Raw genomic sequence first — 21,541 nt, forward strand, 5'->3', positions numbered from 1 at the left:
CACACCTAATAAATCTATCAGCCGTGGAAAAATGCCAATCACCAGCTTTGAAAAGAACCTGACTCCTCAAGGGGGCACAGGTTGAGGCTGTGCTGTTTAAACTTCTATTGGGCACAGAGGTCGGCAGCTGAACATCTCCTACCCAGCCATAGATTAGTCAAGGACAAGGGAGACCATCTTTCCCAAAACCTTTAGTGGGGATGGGACAGATGAGACTGGGCATTTTGCTGTACTGTTCTGACTCAGTGGTCACCACTGTCACACCACCTACCTCTGTCTGGTGTCAGCAAGCCCTTGGTTAGCTAGGACCAAGAATGTGTTGAGTCACATTCAGTACCCTTGTCCCATAATGCTTGTTAAGATGGCCACACCTTCTCCCATATCAGAGGCAGGGCATTGTTGATACCACACTTTCCCAGCCATTGTGAGCAAACCTAGGCACAGAGAGGGGCTCACCCTGTCACACTAGGGTGAAGCTCTGAGGAGTCAGGCAGGCCTGAGAGCCAGGCACGGAGGGTTCTGGAGAAACACTAGAGCCAAATAGAAGCCCGGATACAGGTGTGAACTGCAAGTGTTCAGGACGACAGGAGTGTTGATGTTCTCAGACCTGATGCTGGAAAGCGTCCACAGAATGTCATTTCTTTCAGGTAGAGACTGAAAGTTGGATGGTGTTTGTGTCGGGGTGAAGCATTGCTTAAGTGTATTGAAGACTTTAGGAGCCATGGGGCCTTTGAAAGGCCAGATTCAGGGAAAATAGTAGACGTGTGGTGGCACATGAATTAATGCAAAGCTCCGTTTCTGTGACCGTGTTCTGTTCAGTAAGGACCCTGTGGAAAGGATCTTGTGTAAAAGACTCTCTTGGAGACCAGTCTGAACAATTCTTTGGTAAGTAGTGGAATGGAAGATCCTGTTTCTGGTATCTTGTAGACTGGTTCTTGGTGTAGCTGGTAAGAGGCCCAGCTCACCTATGAGACTAGTTTGAGTTTATTAAGTAAATTACCAGGTTACTCTCTCCCAGGGAGCCCCAAACTGCTCAGGCAGACTGTGCCTTAAGAACACACCTAACTTCCCACAAGCAGGCTTCTCCCGTCTAACTACAGTTCCCGGTTCCTCTAGTGTTTCTTCTCTCCTTGAGAAGCACATCCCAGCGTTCCTTCCTCACAACACACGTCTCTCTAAAAACTCTCGGGGGGAGGGGGGGAAGGTTGGGGAGGGGAGATATTCCTACCACTGAGTAAAAGCAGGTTTTCCACCAAGTCCCTAAAGAGCAGAGATCTTGTATCCAGAACAATCACAGAGCCAGCTGCATCCCAAGTCGTCCAAAAGAAGTCTTCAGAGGCTCTCCGCATCTCAGGGACATCCCACGGCCAGCCCGTTCACTGGTCCTCTTCCTGGCTCAAGAACTCCTGGTCGCCACGCAACAATGAAGCGTGGGCGGTCCCAGCAGCTTCATTTGCATGCTGCCGAGGCTCGACCAATGGGCTTCGTTGGGGCCTCGAAACACGGTGTTGCTATCTGCGCGCGCGCCTGTGCCAGTGTGACAGCGCCGTGGCCGTGGCCGTGGCCGTGGCCGTGGGGCGCGCGGGGACCGCCCGGGGTGCCCGCTCCGCTCAGCGTCGGGGCCGCGTGGCCCGGCGGAGCCCCGAGACCACCCCCGGGCGGGGCGCCGCCGCGATGTCCGTGGCTGGGCTCAAGAAGCAGTTCCACAAAGCCAGCCAGGTAGGGAGGCGCGCGCGAGGGGTTTCTGGAGGCAGCGTCCCCAAGGGGTTGCGGGCCATGGACTCGGGGGTCTTCATCGGCTTCCTTCGGGCTGGGTTTCTGGTCACTTAGGAGGGCGCGGGGGCGGGTAGCGGTCGCGCGCTCTGGGCTGCGCGTGTTGGTGCCTCCTCCCTTGAGTCTCGGGTCTCCCGCTGCGCCCTGGCGGTTGTAAATCTGAGCAGTAAGGCTGGCAAGGGATCGGAGGTGGTGGGCTTGGGGATGAGCGCCCGGAGGAGAGCCTTTGGGACCAAGACCGTGGTAGGCCTCCCTCCTGCCCCGGAATCTCTCGTCTGTCCGTTGGGACCCCCACCCCCACCCCCCGCCCCCAGGACGCTCTTCTTGCGCCCTGGCTGGGACCCGGCAGTCTCCGCTTTGGCTTTCCCGGGGTTGGGGCTCATCACTGTGGTCCTTAACTTGCCGGTCGTCTTCACTGGGTTGGTTCGGGGTTGGCACCAGGCTCCCGCTCTCAAAGAGACAGTGTGATGAGGAGACCCAAAACACACACGTAAACAAACCGAGCTAGACACGCCTCCGCGGAAGAGGATGGCAGGTGACTCAGTGGGGGCTTCATGGGAAGCTTCCAGGAGGTGAAGACAGGGTATTTGGGGATTAAGCTTGAGAAAGGATCGTGGCTATGAACTGTTATAGAAGGAGGGCTTTCTGAGCTGGAAACAGGGACACTGGAAAGTGTGTGTGTGTGTGTGTGTGTGTATCACAAGCAAATTTGCTTTCTAACACTATACTCTTCCAGCAGTGGTAGAGCCTACGTTGTAAAACCTGTTCACCAGCACCTGCGGAATTGTTGCCCTGCCCCCATTTCCTTCCCAGCCTCAGTTTTGCTGAAACCCAGGTGGCCTTCATTGCATCTTAAGTCCACGTCGGTGGCAATGCCCCACTCAGGGTTTTCCCTCATATCGATCTTGAGATTGCAGCTGGCCTTAGAAAATTCTTCTTTTTTTTTTTTTTCTATTCCAGGCGGAAAGACACTGCTAGTCCCTAAGTCACAGCTGGTCCACAAGGAAGCTAAGTGATGGCTGTTCTCAGCAGGGGACATAGGGCAGACAGTGATGCTATTCAGGATGATAGAAATCCTGGAGGAGGGCCCTGCTGGATGAGATCAGAGATGATGATTCGCTGTTGGATTTATAGTACTTAGAAAAGTCTGAGATATTTCAGTTGTCATTGGGCTTTGGGCCATTGGCATACCTTATTCTGGAGTGTCTAAGTAGTGATTTGGGGGAAATTCCAATGAAAATGAACATTTTAAAAAGGAAGAGCTGAGGGTAGTAAAGTTGCACACAGTAGTATAGAAAGAGAAACTCTAGGGGGCGCTACACTCACCAGGGCACTGGCCACATTTGGACAGTGTTTATTTAGCCCAGTGATTGCTGAGCAGTGAGTACTCCATAAATGTATGTGTAATAAATGGACAATAGTGGGTTCAGAAGCAATAACTGCTATCACAAGATCATGGGGGAGGGGGCAGTTGAGTCACAGAAGGTGGGTAAGCTGTCAGCATCTACTTCTTTGGTAATGCTTGAGCAGCCAGGAGGCCCAGAGGCTCTGTGGGCAAGGCCATGCTTGAGTAACTGCTGGCCATGATTGTCATATTGTCGTGCTTAGCCCTAGCAGAAAATGAGGTGCTCTCTTACCCCCCACCCCCACCCCCGCTTCTTGGATATGGATTTTATATAGGAGCAGTCTTGTGATCATACAGACTGAGTCCTTAGGCACCTCAGGATGGCTTCTGACCATGGAACAGAGCGGGTGGTTGAAATCCTTGGACATTATTGGATTTGGGGAAGTATACTGTGACAGGAGACTTGGTTTGATTGTTTATCATCCATCAAATCAAGCTAACAGGAGTCCTTCTAGGGGTGACCATTGTCCTTGGGGCAGGTGTCCCCTTACCTAGGCTCTGCACCTTCCCTTCCTGTCTCTGAAATCGTTCATACTTCATTTGACCAGAGAGAAATTACATACTCTCTCTCTGGACTTACCAACATGGTGTGGTTAAAGTACCTGACAGATAAGTTTCAAACCTGTTCTAGATGTTTCCGTACTCCCCGCTCTTCTCTCCCCCACATCCAGGTCTTACATAGCCCAGCCTAGCCTCAGATTGCAAGCTTCTGGGATCCCACTTCTACCCGTCCAGGGCCCGGGATACAAGAGGGAGCACTCTGCCCAGTTTATGCTGAGCTGAGGACTGAACCCAGGGCTTCACACATGCCAGGCAAACACTCTCCTGTCTGAGCCTCATCCCCACCCTTGGACTTCTAGAAGTCTTTCTTAGAAATTGTGCAGTACAACCAGCTTGGAGAAATTAGGTTTTGTTTAATTTAATACAAGGGAGCAGAGTAATAAAAAATGCCAGATGTCCTCCAACAGCGTCTCCACAGCGGGCTTTAATTCATTTGGAGCTTTCCCGGGGCAGGGAAAGGGAGTCCCGAATGACATCAGTGGCTAATAATTCCCAGGGATTCAAGGCTGGCTCCTTGCCATGACCAGTTCTGCAACCTTGGAAATGTGACTTAACCCAACTGGACCTCCTTGGCTTTCTCTCTGCATGATGAACGATAGGATTCAGTGGTCAGGTTCCTGTGATAAACTTGATCACGCAATGTCTGCAAAACTCTGAGTATACTAAAAAATAATTGGACCATGTGCTTTTAATTTTTAAAAGATGCGTGTGTGTGCTATGTAGTGTGTGGGTGTCTGAGGTGGCCAGAAGGGAGCACTGGATCCCCTGGAGCTAGTAGGGTTCTAGGTGGTTGTGAACCACCCAGTGTGATTACTGAGAACTGAGCACTGTATGTACTGTGTCCACTGCACTGGAAGAGTAGAGAGCTTTTAATCATAGAACCATCTCTCCAGTCCCTTGATTGTACACTTATATAAGTTGCATAGTATATGAGTTGTAAGTACACACACACACACAGACACACACACACACATGCATATATGCACCCACACATGCACACACAAGCATGTACACACATGCATAAGAGAGAGAGAGCATCCATCCATCTAGATTGTGTGTATGTGTATCTCAGTTCTGAAATCCTTAAATATTTTACTTAAAATGTTTCAGACAAAGACAATAGGGACCTTTTAGAAGTAAGGGAGTCTGGACCACGGCAGGGTAAAATGACTGAATGTCCTGGCCACTGGCCCCTCCTTTTCGATCCTTCCCCGTCATTGAGGAACAGAGTTTGTCACTAAACACTTTTCAAACTCTTTACCAAAGTTTTAAATAGAACCAGTTGTTGTTCTGCAGGGATGATAGTGGAGCTGGTGGAGAGGAAAGCAGAGTTCAGAGCTGCCCCTTGCTAAGTACAGCACATGGGCAATAAAGAGATGCGCTGGTCCTGCATCTGTGCGCTCATCCACTGAGTCACATTGGCTGTGCTTTATCTCATCGTACTTTCTCTTGACACCGTCCCTGGTGATGAGGGAGGCCCAGACCCTACTGTGACTGGGTGCTCGGGCCTGGATGCTCTCCTAACAGCCATGTTCTTTTCATTCCAGGACTCTCTGACTTCCCAGGGACTTGGGTCACTTCCCATGAAAGTCCAGGAACCAGGATGGCCCCATGTTGAATTTACTTCTTTGTGCTTTTATTGTGACATGACCTAACAACATCGTAGGAGATGAGGAAGCCTTTAACTTAGCTTTTTGGTAACGCATTCTTTCTCTTTTAATGCATCAAGTTCAAAAAGGCTGAATGTCCATTGGGTCCGTATGTCCCTTACATATCCCCCTGCAGACACTGCCTGTGCAGGCTGGCCCTTTATGGGCAAATGCTTCAGGGGAAGATGGCCCTGGTGAGTGATAAGCTGCTCTAGGGAGACAATGAATGTCTTTTGTTTCACTTTCTCATTAGAGAAAAAGATAAAAATGCACTTTGCAAAATCCATAATGATTTATTTTTCTCTTAGATGCATTGGAAAATATATTAAAGACAAGATATTCTTGCTGTCTCTTCACACAGACTGTTTGACAAATTAGTCCATAAATCAGGGTCCTAGAGAAGATGTCCAAACCAAATTGATTAGGAGGTTTTTGTTTGTTTGTTTTTAAATAACTGAAAGATCCAATGTAACTCAAACATGCTTTACATTTCCTACGTGTCCTTTGGGATCTTACTTTAAAGCACACTGGGAATCAGGGTTTCTCCCTGGCTAGATGAGCTTTTTAGTTTTATTAAGTGTGTTGAATGCAATTGTATTTTCCAACGCTAAGTATGTGGAGGCGTGTGTGCCGTGTGGGGACAGGATGACCCAGAAAATAAAGTCCTTAGTAGACAGAATGGATAGAATACTTTATTCAGCTAAGTGGCAGGTAAACATATCGTGGATGTTGGAACTCATCAGAGTGTGGGCAGGTAGATCGTGTGCACCTCTGCGTTCTGACACCGGGAAGTGCATGGACTGGGAGGGGTTCATCCTGGAGCTGCCTTTAGACTCCTGCTCTTGGTGCCCCTCTGAAGCAGCCTCTCGTTGGCCCTTCCCTTGTAGCTGCCCAGCTCCTCACAGGCAGACTGCCGAGCCCGCCTCCAAGCCTCCAGGCCACTCATGGTGGCGTCGTTTACCCAGTTCCAGCTTCTCTTTCCTTTTCAGTTTCATGCAACCCAGTGTGGTCCCTAATTCTTTATATAGATGAGGATGACCTTGAACTTCTGACCTTAACCTCCACAGTGCTGGGGTTATAGGCCTGCGCCACCTTGCATGGTCCCGGAAGACCCCTCTCTTCAGTGATGACTCTTGTTGCTTTCCTGGTTTGCTCTCTGCCAGTCAGTCAGTCGGTAGCAGAGCTGTAGCTGTTTCAGGCGATGTGACTTGGGTCCTCCCTGGTGAATCTGATAGGTGAGTCAGAGCTCCTCATTCCCGTCTCTGCTCTGGGCCACGCTTCAGTCGTCCAGAGGTCCTGTTTGCTCATGTGTGGGTGTTTTTCTACGTCTCTTGGTGTAACAAGGAACAAAATACAGGTGGCTAGTTGCTTCACAGTGTCTCCCAAACCTGTCATTTTCGTTGTAGAAGAGGCTTTGGTCCTGTAGCTGAACCTCTCTTGACATTTCTTTTCTCTGGAGTCATTCTTATCAACATGTAGATATGAGTTCTCCTATCTCAAAAAAAGAGAAAATCCTCCTTTGGCCGAGCCCCTCCCTGGCCTCTCTTTGTATCCCCTCTGTCTTATCAGCAGGTACATACACTCTCTCTTGGTTTCTGTCGCACACTTTCTTTTCAGGCCATTCCAACTGAGTTGTCTCCTGTGCTTTGAGGCTGTGCATGTTTCCGTCTTAAGTGTCCTTCAGTCTGATAGCCACTTCCACATTGGGACTCTGTGTAGCATTTGACTCATTGCCTGAGGATAGCACCTGCCAGATTTCTTCCAAGTTCAACCGGCCAGCTGATCCTCCAGTCTCCGTTAATAGCTCCTCATCCCTCGACTGCACAGCACTGCTCCGCGCCTGTGCTTTGGGTCCTGTTTTCTAGACTTGCACTCTTTCGAGGAGGCTTGCCCACATTTAAATACTGTAGTGTGTCATGTGATGAATCTCAACATTGTAAATCTGGTCAGACATAAATCAGCGCTACCTTCCTCTCATATCAGGGTTGAGATGGGTAAACGGGAACTTTTGTCTGTGTTCTCTTGCCCTTTTCTACTGGTGATCTCAGATGTCTGCTCTGTCTCTTTAATGCGCTCTTCCTCCTGGCTGCTCTGAAAGTGTAGCCTTAATTTAATGGCTGTTCTCCGTCTCTGCTGATGCTGATCGGCTGACCTGCTCTGGTCACTTTCCCTGCCCACTCCCACTCCCCCTGGCTGCGGTAGCTTCCTAACACATCGTTAGACCTCTGTGTCTGCCCTCCTACGTACATCTGTTCACTCACAGTGCCAGGATGCTCTTCCAAAGATACAGCTCGAGAGAGCAAAAGACTGAAAATGCTGGAGAAGACAGGAAGTTACCTGTTGGTGGGAATATATTTTTTAAAAGCCACTGTAGAGAACAGTGTGGAACTCTTATGTTATCCCCTTCTGGGTGTATAACCAAAGGAAGCAAAAACAGTGTGCTTAAGAGTCACTCGCACATCTGTGTTTATTGTGGAGTTAGTCACAAGAGCTGCAGACTCAACCTAGGTACTTCTCAGTGTGTGGATGAATAAAGGAAATGTGACTCACAATGGATTATTATACAACCACAAAGAAGAAACAAAACCCTGTCAGCTGTAGTAAAAAAAAAAGTTGTAACTGTAGTGTATTTTGTTAAGTGAAATAGAAAAGCATGTTCATGCTGTATCTACTGAAATACCATATAAACTCCATGAATATGTTCAGTTAATATATGCCATGTTAGTCTAGTGACATGTCTTCATTGGCTTCTATGTGAATATAAAAATAAAGCAAACTTAAAATGTCAGTTTTCACTCTGCTAGTTTCTTTGCTCTTATGTCTGTCTGATATTAATTTAACTAATCAGCTTTGCTTTGATTTCAGCCTGCCTATAATCCAATATTTGAAGTATGTTGCTTGGTCAAAGTGCAGTCAGAGTTTGTGTTGGTTGTTTTGTCATAGCAAAACAACCAGTAGAGACTATTCAAGGAAGGAAAGGTTAATCTTTGACTCACAGTTTCAGAGGGAGTTCAGTTCATCATAGGAGACAAGCATGGTGGTCAGCATGGTCCCTTCTGTAGCGGTAGAAGCCGTGGAAGGCAGACGCTCACATGGTGCTCGCCAGGAGCAGGTCCAGAACCCTAGATGAATGGCACTTTCAAAGGCAAAGCCCCCAGTGACCCACTTGTACCAGCCTGGCCTGACTTCCTACAGTTGCCATAGCCTTCCAAACACACTGCAATTTGGGGGTAAAGTATCTAAAACTGAGGGGAACATTCAAATTCAAACCCTAACTGTCATGCTTCATTAATATGCTCCTCCAGTCTGTTCTTTAAGTGTTATATTTAGGCCATTTACATTTAATGTGATTATTTACATGTTTTGACTAAAGGCTGCCATTTTACTTATTTTTATTTGTTGGCTCTGTTTTGAATTTATTTTCTTTTTAACTTCCCCTTTCACTGTGTTAAAGATTATTTAAATTCTTTGTGGTGTTTTCATATGGATATTTTTGTATAGATTGGTAATGGCTATTATAAATGTAAACAACTCATCACAGTATACCAATACTGTCATTTTAACAGTTAAAATGAATATATTCCTTCCCTTTATTTCCCGTCTCTTCCTGATTTGCAGTATAATTACTTTAATTACATCCCCTCCTCACAAGGAGCACATGAAGCACTGTTATAATTTGTTCTTTAACCATCAAAGTCATTTAAAAATCTCAAGAGGAGAAGCAGTTTTTTTGCTTACCGAGGTCTGTCTTCCTTTCTGAGGTTCCACGTTTCCTTTTATTATTTCCTCTCTTGTTTAGAGAACTTATTTTTCAGCCATTCTGTCAGTGTATGGGGCTGGTGGCAAGCTCTTGCTTTTCTTTGATCTGGGAACGGCTTTCATTTTTCCTGTACTGCTGCAGGGTTTTTGCTGCGGATGGATGACCTGCAGTGGTGATTCTTTTCTTTCTGCTCCTGGAAAGTGTTGTAGCACTTTCTTCTGACTTCCATGATGTGAAATTAAATAAGCAGGAAACCATCAGCTGAGGCTGCGCTCTGAATTCCCACAACTCACACCAAATCCATCCCAGAGTATAGTGCCAAGACTTTAGCCAGCCACAAACAGCCAGCACACTTTCTGTTGCCAAACAAGGGAGCTGCGGGTCCGACTTCTCATGTGGCTGCTGTGTGTTGCTCTGAAAGCTCAGCTCCCACTGCTGGGGGAGCATCTCTGCACCGGGGAGCATCTCTGCACCTCCTCTCCCAGTCCTGAGAGCCGATGCCCTGTTGTTCCTGCCTCAGAGCTGTTTTATTTTTCATTTTCTTGACATTTTTATATATTAACTGTATAAAACGGATGGATTTCATTGTGAGATTTCTCATACACATACAGAATGGGTTTTAATTGTTTCCCCCATCTTCCCTCCTGTTAGTACCTTCCCTTCCCCCAAATGATCCTTCTGCTTTCATGTCTCTTTAAGTCTAGCTTTAGACTTGTATAGGAAGAGAAATTTGCTTTTTTTTCTGTCTACCTTAACACGAGTATCTCTAGCTCTACTTACTTTCCTGAAAATGGAATAATTTTATTTTATTTCTTATGTGGCTGAATAAAACCCCCACGGGATGTGTGTATCACATTTCCTGTTTTCAGTCTTCTGTCATTAGATACCTAGACTGGTTCTGTGCAGATATTCTTGTGGCATATGAACCCAGAGTCCTTTGTGAATATAGACCTGGCAACAGTATATTTGGATCCTATAGAAGGTCAGTTTAAGTTTTGTTGAGGAGCCTTCATAGTGATATGTATAGTACCTGGACCAATTTACACACCCACAAATGATGTGTAAGGGTTCTCCTCCCTGGCCCATCTCTTCACACCTTCATCAGCACTTGTGGTCATTTCTTTTCTTGACAATAGCCATTCTGAGTAGGACAGGGCAGAAACTAACTGTAGGCTTTATCTGCATTTCCCTGGTGGCTAAGGATGAGTGAACACTTTTCATTCTTGGTATCAACTTGGTGTCAAGTTAATCTCTTGACTGAGTTCTGATCTGGTATAGTTTGAGTCACTTAGGTGTCATTTCTGTCTCTGCTTTCAAGATGTTTTTGGTTTCTTTAAGATGTTTGATCATAGTGTGTTTTGATGCAGGCTTCATCTTTATTCTGTTGGCTGTTTACTTGGCTTGTTGAGTCAGTGGGCTATGTCTTCTGCCAAATTTGGAATTTTCACTTGCCATCTTTGAGAGTTTAACAGCCCTGTTCCCTTTCTCCTTTTCTTCTGGGGCTCCAATGACATGAATATTGAATGTTTTGTTATCATCTTCCATGTCCCTGGGGCTGACTTCTTTTCTCCCAGCTTATTTCCTGTCTGTTGTTCAGGTTGGGGAATTTGTATCACCCTGTCTCTCAGCTCATACTTCATTTGTTTCCTTCATACACAGTTTTACATTCTGACTTTAGAATTTTCAGTACTCGCATCTTGTTTATGTCATCTATACATACACATCTTTGCTGAGATTTCTTCTTTGTCCACTTGTTCCAAGTGTTCGACAATTGCCCGTGCCCCTTTAAGCATTGATGCTGTAATTGTAATGTTTCTGTCATCCTGGTGTTGGTGTCTAGTGATTGTCTTTCCTCATTCAACTTGAACTTCCTTGGCTTTTGGGATGAGTGATTTTCTAAGATATCGAAATCTGAGGATTTGGCTATTACAAGACTCTGGCTCCTACTCAGATGGCTGTAATTTATTGGTTGTATTTGACACTGCTGTGGTCAGGAAGGGAATGTCACTGCCATGTTCCTTCTATGCAGAAGGCGGCCCAGGTTCCTGTCCAGGACTCTGCTGGCTTTAGAAATAGGAAGACCTCTTGGTTGCTGAAGGCCTGGGGCTCCTGATGCCCCTCTGATGCCCCTCCTGATGGTCCTCCCTTAGGCCTCTGTCTGGGAGGGTGGGGATACTTTGTCACTGCTCCCCACCTGGTCTCACCCTGCACTGTGGAAGGGATGGATGGCCTCATTACCCTGGTCAGGATGGATGAACTGATGCTCTACTCAGTCTATGTGACCTACTCCTCTGGACAGGAGGGCGGGAACCTCATGCCAGCACTAGAAACGGAAGTTGAGTCCCCCAAATGGCCTTTACTGATACTAAGGTGAGGAAGGCAGGTTTTTACCATGTTGAGGATGACAATATCAGTTGTTTACACTGACACCACCCTGTGCACAAGAGGGGACAGGGATAAATAAGTCAACTCATTACATTTGGCCAAAGGTGGATGTCTAGTCTTCCCCTCATCCTTCACTGAGGAATTGTCAATTGTGGGTCCATGGGTGTGTCTGTCTATCCATCCACCCACTTATCTAATATCTATCTGTCTATCTATCTGTCTATCTATCTATCATCTCTGTTATCTATTTAACATCTATCTCTCTAACTACCTACTTATCATCTATCTACCTAACTACCTACCCATCATCCACCTATCATTTATATTTATCTTTATCTTTCTTCTCTTTCTATGTGGTGTGGCCCTAAGGAAGAGTTACACTGTAAGAGTTGTCTGCCTCTCTAGCTGGACACTTGTTTGCTCTATGGCTATGAGAGAACAGGCCTCCTCCTCCTCCTCTGAAGGGGGCAGGTATGTTCAGTGTCTTTGACCTGTGTATTTCTTGTCTTCTCTTTGAGTCATCTCATGTTTGAGCTGTAGACAGTGCCCAGAGCTTTAGTTATAGTCACTGGGAGGAGTTTGGAAAGTACATCTACTCCATCTTTATGAAACAGAAGTCCTTCATGTCATCTGATTTTAAGTCCTCCTTGTTGGTGTCATCTGATTTTATGTCCTCCTTGTTGGATCATTTCTTGTCCTGTTTACTCCTTATTGTGTCCTAAGCCTCCCTTGCCTGACAGTGGTACTCAGGAAGCTCTCAGCTGGTGTCGCAGGAGCCTGGCACACAGTGGGTACTCAGGAAGCTGTCAGCTGGTGTTGCAGGAGCCTGGCACACAGTGGGTACTCAGGAAGCTGTTTTCAAGTGTCACAGGAGCCTGGCACACAGTGGGTACTCAGGAAGCTGTCAGCTGGTGTTGCATGAGCATCCAGAGCGTACTTCTGATTCTTCTAGGCTACAATTTGCTGAGGTCTTCCTCATTTGGGGATAGGGGTCTTCAAAGTCTTAATTTTTATATAAGATGTCCTAGTAATTAAACTTCTAAAAAGCTGTGGGTGCTAAAAGATAGTGATGAACTATTGCTGCCCAGTGTCATGTGCTTGGGGCCAGTCCTTCATTCAGCCTTGAGGACAAGAGTGGCTTTGAGTCGTTTATGCACAAAGTGCTTTCTTGTCAGGTTTGGGTAGATGGCGTTGGCAGTACTTTTGCTCAGGAGCTAAAATAGGTCCCTGCAGAGATAGACGGCTCTTGGCCTTCTGTGGGATGTTCCTAGAAAACTCGTTGAGCCTCTGCTTGTGTGAAGAGCTTGGTGGCATCTGTCAAAGACTGTGACATGATCAGGAAAGGAGCCTGTGGACCTGACAGTCGTGAGTGGGCGCAACAGTGGGAGACCAGCTTTGACAAGAGTGGGCAGCCTCCCCGAGATGTGCAAAAGCGAGCAGGACATGAAATAGGACTCAGTAAGACCTTACTCATAGTGACCTGTTTAGGGACATTTTGAGACAGGATGCAAGGGTAGGTAGTTTCTCTTAGGGCAGATCTAAGGCTGCCCTGTGTGGTCGGTCCTTTGAACGTGGTTATGCCTCAGAAGTGAAAGTGACATACGTTTAACAGAACTTAGTTTCATGTGACTCATAAAATTTGGTAAAAGGAAATTAACCTCCATTCTTGAACATGATCCCTGCTGGATTCCTACATTTCACATTGGTGTTTTAGAACCAAGGCTTTTTCTGTGAAGAGGCATCATGGACATAACCCATAGAAGCCATAGCAATTGCTTTTTAAGATTCGTGCTTGGTCTGACAGCTGTGCATCTTTGAGTAGGGGTGATGCTGTCTCGTGGACAGCAAGGATGGATGTCTCCAACACCACGGCATCGCCACATCCACTTGTTTTGCTGTTCTGCTGGGGATGGAGGCCCAGTGGGCTCTGAAGAAATGGAGATAGGGCCACTGGGAATACAGAGGGCTTTCCTCTTTCCTTGTTTTTTTCCTTTGCCCCTGGCTAGGCATTGTTGAACCAAATGTATCCATCACCCAGTTCTCTTCTGTTAATGTCATGGAGAGCTTGGGCCTCATAGGCTGCCAGGCTATATTTAAAGGCTTCTTGTGCTTACAGGGCTATGAGGGATGTTTGGCGCATCTGGAAAGGGGTTACTAATTGACCTACCAGCTGCCTGTGAGGACCACATTACCGAATGGGCTAAGAGCTTTGAAGTTCATTGTGAGGGGCGGGGCATAGAACACCAGGGGGACATTCTGACTCACAGTGTGGGAAAGTAGGTGTCTTGGAAGAGTGAGGACACATAAGTGTGACTTTTGGAGAGTAACTTTAATTTTCCCTGGGGTTTGAAGCCCTTATCTAGAATTAGGAGCATTATGGGACCAATATCTGAAATCATTCCCGGGGTTCATTTATTGAGTGCCTTTTGTTTATGCTGACTATAGTAGGTAGTGACAAATTCAGTCTTCACAGCTGTCCGTTACAACGATTCTCATAGTTTTAATAAATGATGGCAGGTAAGAGACTTGACTAAAGTTCAGGGAGTGCCAGGACTAACACTTCCTTCCTTTGACCCTTAAATGTATCCAGTGAGCCAGGTCAAGGGTCATTCTGGAGTTCACAAAGCTTTCTCATCTCTGCAAAGGGTTCTCCCTCTGCTGATGTTCCTTGTTATCAAGAGCATGTGATTTCTAGGGACAAAAGAACACAGGCCAGTGAGTTAGTCTTCCCAGGGACAGAGAAAACCTCTTTCCACTGTGGTTTTTGTGTTCACAGTTGCTTTTAAAAAGAGCCGGATCAGAACCCATGAACTAGTGTGCATTTCACCCCTTGCCCCAAGTTTGCAGTTGACCCCCATGGGGCGTATGGAAATAAATAACTTGGTGAGCATTTGACGTCACAGTGCATGGAGCCATTCTCTCCTGCTTATCTGCGTCCTTGGGAGATGGTGTGTGTGGTCATCCATGCCACCTTTACTTTCTTCCCTGCCTCTTGACTGTTCTTGGCTTTGAAACTAGCAGCTTTTTCCCCTAAGCAGTCATTAGAGACCTGCAGACCGCACTATCGATCTTGTCTAGAATCTACAATATTCTTCCTTCTTGGTTGTTTGTGTAGCTTCTCCTTCCAGTTGTCACCCTGATTCCTCACTATCACTTGCTCTGGCCCACGTGGGTGCTGCCTAGCTGAGTAGTCCTCCCCCCTACACTGGTCCATCCCCCACAACCCGCCCATCCCCCACACATCCGCCCATCCCCTACAGAACACCCCAGTGTCTCAGCCACATGGCTCCTGTCTAAGAACACTGTGCTCTGTTGCCATTAAAGTCCATTTGATATGTTCTTCCATCCGCCCCCAGGGTTTGCCTCCGTGGCCTGGGTGGACACTCTGGTTTCACATCTGGGCACATTTCTAACTGTTTGTAGCCACCCTCTCCTTGGCTAGCACTCATGCCTACACCAGCTCCACCCCAACTTCATCCTCTAGAAGCCCCGAGCCCATTCATGCCTTTGCCTGTGCAGTTACTTCTGCTTGGCAAAAGCCAAGGTTTAGCTTAACTGTCACTTTGTAGTCATTCTCTTTTTGTCCCCAAATCTGTGATTCCCCGCTGTCCCCTATCACCCCAGCCTGGTGGATAATGACAACGTTTGTTATAGAGAATTCATCTCAGACTTTCCTTCCAGACCTCATAAGCTGCCTCTCACAGAGAGGCCTTCAGACAGGCTTGTTATGTGACTTGCGACTGTTTCTGTGTGTGTTCTTCCTTCAGGCTGAGTGAATACCTCTTAGAAAAACCACAGGGTGCTAGTTGAGCCCTCACATATTGTGCCAGAATGAAAATTCACATTTTTTTTCTTTTTCAGTTTTATGTATAATGTGGACATTTAATTTCTTTTGAGATCGGCTTTTTATAAGTGAAGAAGTAGGAGTCAAAAAAAAAAAAAAAAACCAAACTACTTATTCAAGAAAAATGTTTTGCAGTGACCCAACCATTGCATGGGTTTTCATGATTGCACTAATTAGTCTAATTTTGCAAAACTTCTGTGCAGAATCATCCAGAAGCTGCAGAGTCTCCTTAAATCCTTACAATAACTGTATCAGAATGGCGCTTGGTGGCCCTCCCCCTGTAGGACAGGGAATGATAGCATGACAGGGTTACCTAGAACCCACTCAAGGTCACATAGCTGGGAAGCGTCATTCCAGGACTTGGGAAAAGCCTGCATGGCTTCAAAGCCAGCGCAGGACACAGGAGCGTGTGTCAGAGCTCTCTGCTGGCCTCTTCCCTGCTGTGCTGATTCCTCGAACAAATGAACAAATGTCAGGTCACCTGAGTCAGACGCCACCTGTCTGCTCTCTGTACACTACTGAAGAGGTTCCAATAAGACTGTTGCCTGCTCATTTGCACAGCCCTTCAACCCAGAATGACCTTTCCCCTTTCTTTTAATGGTTGAAAAACAGAATAACAGTATTGAGAGACCCATGATAGTTCCATGAAATTCAATTTTTTTGTGTCCATTGATAAAGTTTCACTGGGACCCACGATGTTCACTTGCTTGTGTTTTGTACTACATGGATAGCTGAGTATTGTGAGAGATGGGGTGGGAAAGTGGGAGGGATGAACTCTGTTCTTTGATTTACGTATCCCCTGGGTAGGGATCAGCTCAAAGAAAGCATCCCCTACTTTCCCGTCATTTCTTCAAGGTGAACTCACTCGAATTCCTGTCTTCTAAGTGTTTGAGATAAAATATTGGTGCTAATTATATTCACCCCATGGGCCTCAGAACACCCAAGCCATATTCTTCCTATTAAACACCAACTTGGCACCCATTGATCCACTTCTTCCCTTCCCCTCTGCCAAGTGTCTGGTAACCACAATTCTCTTGTCTCAGCCTGAGATAAGTGATTTCAGATTCATCTTACAAATGACTTTATACAATACAGTGTTTGCCTTATGTGCCTGGCTTCTTTCTCTTAGCATGATGTCATTGAGATCTATGCATGCTGTCACAGAGGGCAACAAGTCTCACCTCTTAGGGTGGCAGTGTATTCTATGGGGTGGTGTCTGTACCACATTTTCTTTCTCCATTGTTCTCTGACTGGACATGTAAGCTGACTCCTGTCTGGCCCTTGTGAACAGAGTTCAGTAAATACAGGACTTCTGTTGGCTCCTCAGTGTGCTGATTTCAGTCCCTTTGCACCCAAAGTGCACCTTTGTACCTGCAGTGGCCTGCTGGAAGGTGCCACAGAGGGACCTCCACAGAGGGACTTCCACAGCGGTCTCCACAATGGCTGAATTATTCCATCCCTACAGAAGACCCGCAAGAGTCCCTTTCTCCATATCTTTGTCAACATTTCCTTTTTTATCTTTTTGAAAATCCACTTCAGTCCTTTTACTTTTACGCTATTATTTTATCTTTCTGTTCCTTTGAAGTCTGTAGATATAAATTCATGTCTCTGCACTTGATAAGCAGGGACAAACTCCATTTTATTGCCAAGACAATGGAGACCCTCGCCTGGTGACTGTAGGTTTCATCGCTCCAAACTCTCTCAATGAAGATACTACTTTCTCCACTTTGAAGACGGGGAAACTGGGGCGTGTGGACATTGTGTAACTTCTTTAAAAAGACAGTTGGTACATTAAGGGCCTGTCTTGTACAGCGGGGTGTGTGTGTGTGTGTGTCTGAGCGCAAGCCTTCTCTCCGCTGCTGTCTCTCACTGTGGCTGAGATGGCATTAGCCTTAGGAGTAGTTGATCACATGCAGCAGGTGATGCTGGGAGCTGAGGCGTGACCCCAGAGGACAGGTGGCTCTGGATCTCAGTCATTTGTCAGTTTTGTTGTTGTTGTTGAGGTGGCATGCTGTGGGAGCTACTTCCACACTCTTCCTGTTGTTTAATGCAGTTTGCTTCAGAAACGGCCTAAGTTTTTCATCTTTGGCTTGAGTTCCATTAAAGCAGAAGGGACTCCCAAGGATTGAGATTCCAGGTCAGCAGAGGAAGTAATGCAGTGTTTCTCTCTAGGCCTGGTTCTCAGAGGACACAACTGTCCCTGGTGATGGCTGTCCCAGCACAGCTCGACAGCCCTTAGAGACCAAAGGCCTGATTTAAAAAAGAAAAAAAATTGAAATCATCTCTGGTGTGTGTGATTTTGGTTGCATTTAAAGGGATCTTGGTTTGGCAGCTCCTCTCCCAGAACAGTCTTGGGTTTGATATTTCCTACTGGAGACAGTTCTCTTGAGAGAAAAATACTGCAAAAAGCCAGTAGAATGGTGTTGTTTCCTGTTGCATTTCTGGTCGCCTGTTTATTAAATTTCCAAATTTTATCCCCCAAAGATTATTTATATTAGGTCCTCCCTTGTTCCCATCTCCCTGGCAACCCTGGGTGTTATCATTCTTTCTAAGTCTCTGCAGCAGTTGGAGGTTGAGAGACACTTGATTTGTCTTTGGTGTCACATGGGCATCGCCCGTCCAAACCACGAGCAGCGTGAGGTTCTCCAGAGAGAATGAATTTGTTTGGCGATAGACACTGCAGTGTAAAATCATACGCTGCAGTCCTCAGAGCGCTCGAGGAAGCAAGCGAAGCAAGATGCTGTGGAAACAAGGCTTCCTGGTTACAGGGATCGGTAATAAATGTGACGGACAGGCTGTCGCTGAGCAGACAGAAGTGCCTGAAGCATCCAGTGGGTATGGCGGCAGGGCTGTGGCTTTGGCAGGCTCCTCTGTGATAACCCTTCTTGTTATGCCTGAGTTCCCCTCCTCAGAGCCTGCTGCCTCTGTGGGTTGCTAAGGTTCAGAGCTGCAACTCTGCTTTAGTTGTGGGTTTCCTGGTGCAGAACATACTGCTTTTCTTTAGTACCTTCTCTTAAAGTTTATTGCCATTAAAATAATTTTTAAAACTATCATTTTATGCATATGGGTGTTTCGCCTATGATGTATGTCCGTGTACCATGTGCAAGGTTGGTGCCCTTCGAGGCCAGAAGAGGGTGTTGGGTACCCTAGGGCTGGATTTCCAGATGAAGGTGCTGTCACGTGGGTGCTGGAAATCAAACCTTGGTCCTTTTCAAGAGCCGTCAGTGCCCACAACTGCTTAGTTGTCTCTCCGGCCGCACTGTTATTTAATGACACTTAAGGTCTCACCCTCATAGGCTAAGTTTCTAAACCCGTCATCACTCAAATTGATTCATTGGTTGATCCTCTGTGGTCTGTGGCCTATTTTTGTGTTGTATCGATCCTGTTAGTCCATGTTATTAGAACAGTGCTTTTAACCACTGACCTGTCTCTCCAGCTACTCATTGTGTAACTCCGACTTACCTTGAACTCAGAGATCTCTCTGCCGATCTCTTGAGCACTGGGGTTAAATACATGGGCTACCACAGGTGGCCAAGTCCCTCCCCTTTTTAATGCTGCCTTGTTTTTAATCTAAACAATTTCATTTTTCTGTGTGTGGAGTTCTTGACCTCGCTTTGACCCCATTCCGGAAGAGCTTTGTCATAGTGCAGCTACCCTGTGACTCAGAGAATAGGAGCATCTTTGCTTATTCCGGTCTTCCTTTCCGTGTGTCTGCTTCTCTGCCTGCCTTACTCAGGCATGGTGGAGGGTTTCTCTTATTTGAATCTACCAACTTTATTCCTTTCTGCTCTGTCGGCCCCCATGGTGTGGGAAGGCAGAGGTTTAGACTTACAGATTAGCTTTCTCAAAGGATGTGTACATCCCACAGGCACCTTTGCGGAGTAAGCAGGAGGGCCTTGCTCTGGACCAGTGTTTCCCAAGGCTGCTTCTGTGAAGGTGGATATATTCTGGGGCATGGGCTTCCTCATGTGATGTCCAGTCCTAGCCAGTGGGCCGTTGCTGTGAAGAGACAACATGACCAAGGCAACTCCTGCAAGAGACAGCATTTACTTAGGGCCTTGCTTACAGTTTTGGAAGTTTAGTCCATTATCATGGTGCAGTCATGGTGCCGGAGCAGTAGCTGAGAGCTATATCCTGATTTGTAGGGGTGGGCTGGGCCTGGTGTGGGCTTTTGAAACCCTTCCTCCAACAAGGCCACACCTCCTAATCCTTCTCCAATAGTACCATTCCCTGATGGTTACGCATTTGAATAATAAGCCTATAGGGGTCATTCTTATTCAAACTACCGCATATCCACTCACCCTCTTTAGCTATTCTGGGCCTTTGAAAATGTGGCTAGTGCAAATGAGATATTGTTCTTAGTTTTGTTTTGTTTTGTTTTGTTTTTATTTTTAAAGTTTTAATGAAAATATAAATGGCCACTTGTGGCCACTGGCTATGTCAGGTCACAGGGGTCATACACACAGTTCAGGGGTCATATGTTCTTTTCTACCAAGTTCCCATCCCAAGTGCCTGTTTGCATTTAATATCTGTGAAGGTAAAGGAATGCAGAGACGATTGTAGGTCTTTCTGTGTTCACTGTGAGCTGGGGAGGCACCCAGTCCTCATCTGGACCTCCCACAGTGGTGTTTCTCAGGGCGTCTGGATTCACTCACTCAGCTTTCTTTTAGTTATTACCTGACTCTACCATTCTGACCAGTGACATCTATCTGTCCCTTAGGAGTGCCTGCCTGCTCTTTCTTGTCTAGAACTTTGTCAGAGCTGCTGCCAAGCAGTTGGAAGTTGCCCTGTTTTCAAAACTGATGTAGATCTCTAATTTTACAGCCATCTGGTCATTTGGGAGTGTTGACACTGGGCAGGGACCAGGATTCAGAATTTTGAAAAGAACCTATTGTCACATTTGCATCCTTTAAAGGGTTTATGAGATCAGAATGTAAAACATTCCATTTTCCCCAAGTCTTGACTCCTGATCGTACCTCTGGCATCCTGAATTCACCCCTTCCACTCGCTTTCTGCCTAATTTCTTTCTACAGTCTGCAGTTGGGGCACTGTTGCCTCCTACCTTAGTATTTCCCCCAGAGTTGGCCTTATTTCTAAGTATGAAACTATGGTGTCATTTTGAAGGAGCAGTCCTTTCTGTTGGGCCGGTTGGGCCTGCCCTTGTCTAATTTGTATTGTAAAAACTTAAATCATGGCTATTGTTGGTGTAACTTTCTGCCTGCTCATCCGCTGGCTGCCTGGCTTTTTCCTCTGCTGTTATCAGCAGCTTTACTTTGATCTTGCACCTTTATTGGATCACAGTTACACTATTTCTAAGTTGAGTTGTGGATCCTTACTAGTTTTCACAACCCTTGGTTAAGTACTTATGGAATTTGCTGAAGTCAAGGAAAGAGCTTTTTCAGTCTCTTGGAGACAGTCTCCATTTTCCTTGTTTGCTGTTTAGAGTTTTTTAATTTTGCTTGTTTTCCTGCATCCCCTTCCGCCAACATGGCAGTCTAACCTGGTGCCCTTCAGTTTGTCATGAGTTAGTAAGCAGTGTTCGTGAGTTCCCATCTCTCTGTATAACACACTCATAATAAAGCATCCTTACATTTCCGTTACGTTTGCTTCACCCTTTGGTTGATTTTCCTTCTCTGACACCAAGCCCTCTTTGGAGTACCTGCTTTTTTGAAGGCTCTGGCATGCTTTCTCTGCATGTTTGAAACCTCTCTTCAGTTGCCTCCTTCTGAATGCAGTGGTCCCTGATACACTACTTTCTGAGAATGTTGTTTTGATGTGTCTCTTGGACTTGACGGACTTGACCCCAGGGTCCCATGCACACTGGGCAAGTGCTCTACCACTGAGCTGGATTTACGTCTGAGATTGTATTTTTGGGGACAAAATATTGAAATACTGAGGTCTTTCTTGCTTTTTTTTAAATATTCTCCCTTTCTCTCTCCTGCTCTATATGCCCCTATCCCTCTGTCTTTCTGTCTCTGTCTCTCTGTCTGTGTCTGTCTTCTCTCCTTCAATTTTCTCACTCTCTTTCAAAACTGTCTTCTTTCCTCCTTTGAAATTTTTTGCTTTTAGGTCTGACTTAGCAACCCAAGCTGGCCTTGAGTTCTTCATCTTCCTGCCTCAGTCTCTGTCTTTTCAAGACAATTTTCATCCTGTTGTATATGTTC

The 21,541-nt window shown here is 46.3% G+C and overlaps 1 protein-coding gene across 4 annotated transcripts in view; it reads left to right on the forward strand.

The window, feature by feature from the left end:
• The first annotated feature begins 1,489 nt into the window (after positions 1-1,489).
• The window catches only part of Sh3gl3 (SH3 domain containing GRB2 like 3, endophilin A3), a 118,945-nt gene continuing 98,893 nt past the window's right edge, over positions 1,490-21,541 (forward strand). Inside the window, exon 1 of one of the 4 annotated variants that reach the window (XM_021203475.2) lies at positions 1,490-1,719. Coding sequence is in view for 1 of the 4 variants with exons in the window: in XM_021203469.2 (XP_021059128.1) it covers positions 1,675-1,719 (45 nt within the window). In the remaining 3 variants the exon portion in view is untranslated. Of the gene's footprint in view, positions 1,720-1,993; positions 2,017-5,416; positions 5,437-21,541 lie in introns of those variants that run through there. The other 3 variants (XM_021203469.2, XM_029539416.1, XM_029539406.1) reach the window with 3 other exon arrangements.

This window comes from Mus pahari, chromosome 1 (genome assembly GCF_900095145.1).
Source record: "Mus pahari chromosome 1, PAHARI_EIJ_v1.1, whole genome shotgun sequence".
In the NCBI taxonomy this organism is placed as follows: Eukaryota; Metazoa; Chordata; class Mammalia; order Rodentia; family Muridae; genus Mus; species Mus pahari.